This window comes from Musca vetustissima, unplaced genomic scaffold (genome assembly GCF_032173495.1).
Source record: "Musca vetustissima isolate MV318-11 ecotype Yass unplaced genomic scaffold, APGP_CSIRO_Mvet_v1 utg15269, whole genome shotgun sequence".
NCBI lineage: Eukaryota > Metazoa > Arthropoda > Insecta > Diptera > Muscidae > Musca > Musca vetustissima.
The window spans coordinates 237310-243309 of NW_026881593.1; the positions used below are offsets into that span (position 1 = coordinate 237310).

At 36.9% G+C, this 6000-nt stretch overlaps 1 protein-coding gene across 1 annotated transcript; it reads right to left on the bottom strand.

Annotated features, from left to right (window-relative positions):
- Positions 1–711: 711 nt before the first annotated feature.
- On the bottom strand, positions 712–6000 carry LOC133327545 (heat shock 70 kDa protein cognate 5). The gene is made up of 6 exons (XM_061536061.1): positions 5874–6000; positions 5660–5706; positions 2552–3130; positions 1373–2477; positions 869–1009; positions 712–802 (listed from the first exon to the last, which is right to left on the bottom strand). The coding sequence occupies exons 1-6, from the start codon at positions 5961–5963 to the stop codon at positions 713–715; spliced, it is 2052 nt and encodes a 683-aa protein (XP_061392045.1). The 5' UTR covers positions 5964–6000; the 3' UTR covers position 712.

Below are 6000 nucleotides of genomic sequence, written 5' to 3' on the forward strand. Positions count from 1 at the left end.
CTATTACAACAAAAACAAAATAATGATACAAATTCATGGAAATATTATTTGTGTACAAAAAAAGTCGATCGTTTGTTTTCTTTACAGTCTGAACAAATTAAAAAAAGAGGGACACTGGGGGTTAGATGTTAGGGTTTTTTTTTTGCTGAACTATTGAAAGAGTAGTGGAGAACACGAAATTCGTGTATATAGGTTGGAAGATGTGGCCTTATATCTACTACTCTAGTTTAATGCGGTTAAGTGATTGATTTATTTCAATTTCTTTGCTTTTTTGTTCAATATACACAGGGATTTATAGCGCAATACGCTGCTGCTTGGTCTACGCTAAACACTAGAACTAAGGTAAAATCTATAAAATGGTATGACGTATGTGTATGAAACGTATTACGCTTCGATCACCACCCCCTAACAAAAATTAGAGGGTGGTGCTACTGCGCGTTCTATCCACAACGGGTAATTACACATCGAAATGTTGGACAGACATAATAAACAATAAAAACTTTATGCTGTCCGGAATTGACCACGATATGGATGATAATTTTCTTTCTTCTTCTTCTCAACTAAATAGAAACAAAACAAATATGATGTATATGCCCCTAGAGTAGTGAGGAAAAAATAACTTATTGTCCGAAAAAATAATAACACTAAAATATGCGTATATAAAATTAATGATAAAAATTATAGATGACAGTTAACTAAGATGTCAGGCGACTTAGTTCTTGCCCTCGGTCTTCTTTTCTTCGCTGCTTCCAGATTCTTCTGATGTGCTGCTACCGCTTTGGCCTTCACGTTCAGAAGCCATCTATAAGAGAAATAAATCAGGTTTATAAAATAATACCCAAACAAGCAGAATTTAGTTTCTCCTTACCTTTTTGTAGGCCATTTCGAAGAGTTTCAAGGATGATTGTTGCAAATTGCTGGTGGCCTTGCGGACTTCTTCAAGATCGGCGGTTTCCTTGTTGGCCAACAATTGACGCAAATCAGCAATTTCCTTCTTCAATTTCTCACACTGGAATTACAAAAAAAAAAAATAAATAAATAAAAATAAAATTAGATTTTGATATGTTTTTTTCAAGTACAGTTTTAAAAATATTTTTTGAAAAAAATTTAATTTCAAAAAAATGTTTTTTTCTTTGGAAAAAAATATTTTTTTTTAATTTGAAAACAATTTTTTTTAATATTTTTCTTTTTTTTTTTTTGAAAAAAATTTTTGAAAAAAAATTAATTTGAAAAAATGTTTTTTTCTTTGGAAAAAAGTATTTTTTTTTTTTAATTTGAAAAAAGTTTTTTTTAATATTTTTCTTTTCTTTGAAAAAAAATTTTTTTTTAAGAAAAATATTTTTTTTTTATTTAATATTCCAATTGTCCTCACCTCTTCAGCTGGCAATTGAGCTTTGAATTCTTCCATCTTGGTCTCAGTATCGTGGACAATGCTTTCACCTTGATTGACCAATTCAACCATTTCACGTTTCTTCTTATCTTCAGCAGCCATTTCTTCGGCTTTCTTAACCATGTTTTCGATTTCGTCCTTGCTGAGACCACCGCTGGATTGAATGACAATTTGTTGTTCCTTGCCGGTACCCTTATCCTTGGCCGAGACATGTACAATACCGTTGGCATCAATATCGAAGACAACTTCGATTTGGGGTACACCACGGGGTGCTGGTGGAATACCGACCAATGTGAAGGAACCCAATTTCTTGTTATCGGCAGCCATTTCACGTTCACCTTGATGTACCTTAATTTCGACTTGAGTTTGGCCATCAGCAGCAGTGGAGAACACTTGGGATTTCTTGGTGGGGATGGTGGTGTTGCGGTTGATCAAACGGGTGAAGACACCGCCCAAAGTTTCAATACCCAATGACAAGGGAGTGACATCCAAAAGCAAGACATCGGTAACATCGCCGGCCAAAACACCACCCTGGACAGCAGCACCTACGGCAACAGCTTCATCGGGATTGACGGAGCGGGATGGTTGGCGACCGAACAAATCTTGTACAGTTTGTTGTACCTTTGGCATACGAGTCATACCACCGACCAACAATACCTCACCAATATCGGACTTGCTGACTTCAGCATCAGACAAAGCCTTTTGGCAGGGTTGGATGGTGCGCTTGATCAAATCACCGACCAAGTTTTCCAATTTGGAACGGGTCATTTTCAAGTTCATGTGTTGTGGGCCAGAAGCATCCATGGTCAAGTAGGGCAAGTTAATGTCGGTCTGTTGGGACGAGGACAATTCACACTTGGCCTTTTCGGCGGCTTCCTTCAAACGTTGCATGGCAATGGAGTCCTTAGTGATGTCAATGCCGCTGCTCTTCTTGAATTCGGAGACCAAATAGTTGACGATGGCATTGTCGAAATCTTCACCACCCAACATGGTATCACCGTTGGTGGACTTGACTTCGAAGACACCCTTTTGAATTTCCAAAATTGAAATATCGAAGGTACCGCCACCCAAATCGTAGACAGCAATACTAAAAGCAACAAAAATAACAACAATTTTAATAAGAAAAATATTCAAATTCAAACAAAATATAATCCAACTTACATCTTATCATCAGTCTTGTCCATGCCATAGGCCAAAGCAGCAGCTGTGGGCTCGTTGATAACACGCAAAACATTCAAGCCGGCAATTTGACCAGCATCCTTGGTGGCTTGACGTTGCGAATCGTTGAAGTAGGCGGGAACAGTGACAACAGCATTCTTGACGGGGGTATTCAAATATGCCTCAGCAGTTTCCTTCATTTTCATCAAAACGAAAGCACCAATTTGTGAGGGTGAGTATACTTTGCCATCGGTAGATTGTACCCAGGCATCACCATTGGAGGCCTTGACCACCTTGTATGACAAATTCTTTAAATCTTTCTTAATTTCAGGATCATCGAAACGGCGACCAATCAAACGTTTGGTGGCATAGAATGTGTTTTGAGCATTGGTGACAGCCTGACGCTTGGCGGGCATACCGACCAAACGTTCACCGTCCTTGGTGAAGGCGACATGAGATGGTGTGGTACGGGCACCTTCGGCATTCTCAATTACTTTAGCTTGTTTACCTTCCATGACGGCAACACAGGAATTGGTTGTACCCAAATCAATACCGATGACGGCTCCTTTGACTTCACCAGATCTGCAAATAAGCAATAAAGGGGGAAGGGGAAAAATTAATAAAGAAATTTATATTGAGAATACAATAGTGAAGGAACTTGAAGACAAAAAATATGATTTTATAGGAAAAAGTCTGGGATTGCGGAAAGAAAAAAAATGCAAGCAAAAACGTTGTGAAGTTCGATAGGAAGATTTGACACCCAATAGGAACGAACTTAGAGTCAATTCGGTTAATATCGAATAATGGGGAGTGGCGAAATATGGGGGATATTTTAAAAATTAAATATAATAGAAAGTCAAAGTACCAAATTACAGACAATTTGGTCCATAAAAGAATATGTCAAAAATCCGCAATGTACTGTTATAGTGGAGCTATTATTAAAAGTGGACCGATATGGATGATTTTTGGTATGGAGATTTGGTATCCAAAGAGAATTCGAAATACTAAATTCTAGCCAATTCGGTTGAAAAACTTGCCAAATTACCAAAATACTAAATTACAGCCGATTCGGTGGAAAAACGTATCAAAAAATCCCTAAAATATCGAATAATGAGGGTACCGCTATATGGGAGCTTTCCTCAAAAATGGATCGATACCGCTAATTTTTGGTAGGGAGATTTCCAACTTTATGGGAACTCAATATACGAAATTACAGCCAATTCGATTAAAAAATGTGCCAAAAATCCCCAAATTACCGAATATTTGGGGTAGCATTGAATGGGGACTATTCTCAAAAGTGGTCCGAAAACGATAATTTTTTGTAAGGAGATTTGGTACCCAGTGAAAGCCAATTCGGTTGAAAAGTGTGTCAAAAATCCGGCAAATACCAAAAATTTTGGTCCATTCTCAAAAGTGGTCCGAAAACGATAATTTTTGGTAGGGAGATTTACTATCCAATGGGGACTCAATGTACCAAATTACAGCCAATTCGGTTGAAAAATGTGTCAAAACTCCTCAAAATACCGAATATTTGGGGTAGCGTTATATGGAGGACATCCTTGAAAGTAGATCAATATCGATCATTTTTGGCAGGAAGATGGGAACTCAAAGTTCCAAATTATAGCCAAATCGATTAAAGAATCGTGCCAAAATCCGCAAAATACCAAATAATTTGGGTACTGTTATTTGGGAGCTTTCTCAAAAATGGATCGATATCGACAATTTTTTGTTGTTGTTGTTGTTGTAGCAGCCCTATTGCTTTTACACAATGGGCAGAGGTGACAGACGTTGGCCGGGTCGTTTCGGATCGTAGACCCCTCTGTCGAGGAAACGACAATTTTTTGTAGTGAGATTTACTATGCATGAGGACTTCAAAGGTACCAAATTACAGCCAATTCGGTTGTGTCAAAATTCGCAAAATATCGAATGTATGGGGCCACACTTATATGGGGACTATTCTCAAAAATGGTCCGAAAACGATAATTTTTTGTAGGGAGATTTGCTACGCAGTGAGGTAGCATTATATGGGTGAGTAACCTAGGAGTAATAACAATGTATGTACAACCGCGCTTTCAACAGACTGACAAAGTAAGATAATGCATGTATGTAGCTTCTCCCAACTTCCTAACACATGGAAATTTTGGTTTGGCGTGAATCTGAAATGTTTGCCCCAGCTAGGTCTTGGAATTCTGATAACATCGAAATATATATTTTGAGGGGAAAATTCATAGATTCCAAGCTATAGATAGGCCTTAAAAGTTCGGAACTTTTGTTTTGCAAAATAGTAAAAATCTGAAAGACTAAAGGTCAATCTGCTACTAAAGCAAACAAAAAATCTATGCTTATCAACATTTACATTTACACAATGACATTTTCCAAAGAAGAGATCTCCACGGTGTTCCGACACTTCTGAAATACGATTCCATACATATCAAAGTTTTTTTTTTTTTTTTTTGTTATCAGAACGTGAAGAGAATAATGTTGGATGGCTGGACTCATCACTCGACAACGGCAAGTACAAGCACACTACCGCTTGTTTGCTATTATTTACGTTTGAATGTATGTACGTGTGTGTGTGTGTGCATGTATGTTTTTTTTTTCTTGTCCGTATGAGAGCGAGTGAGTTAAAGTAAATTGTACTCAGCTGTTTGTCTTATATAATCGCCGCTCGTACTTCATTCATGCACATGTTCCGGAAAAATATTGAATTTTATAAAAGAAAATTTTTACAAAAAATGATGAAATAGAAAATGAAAATATTTTACAAACAATTTGCAAACATATGATAAAAACAACAAACACACCTACATAGGAATTTTCCCCCAAGAAATAATGACGTCGCATGACGCAACTTTGTGTGTGTTTTTTGTAAAAAAGAAACTCTTCATTTGAATAAATTAAAGGCCAATTCTCACATGACCCCCACCGCAGGGAACCGGTCGATCGGTCAAAGGCAAACTAATGTCTACCAGGAATCCCTTAGAAAATGAATTACATAAGACTTCGATTCAATGGATAAAACTTGCAGTTTAATTGAACAAAAATATGCGGGTCCCTATACATGTTCTATTGAATGGAGAAATGTCGTGAATTCTTTTCTTTCCAACTTACTTGTGACGCAACTGAGCGGCAATTCCATTGTTCAAGGCGGTACATTGCTGTAATTAAATAGGAACAAAGAAAAACATAAATTAAAATCATTCACTTCAATTGTTAACAACGAAATTTCATTTATTATATAAATGCCAAAAATATAGGATATTGTGAAATGATCTTCTAAATTTTCTTCTTCAAAAAGATTTGCATCACTTGGGGGGACACTTACATTTTCGAAAATGCTAGAATATTTTCCGGCAACCAAACTGGCCTGTTTTTGTCCAATCAAACGTGGCAAGAATTTTGTAGCGCGCAACATTTTGTATTCTTTTTTTGGGTTTAATTAATTTGATTTC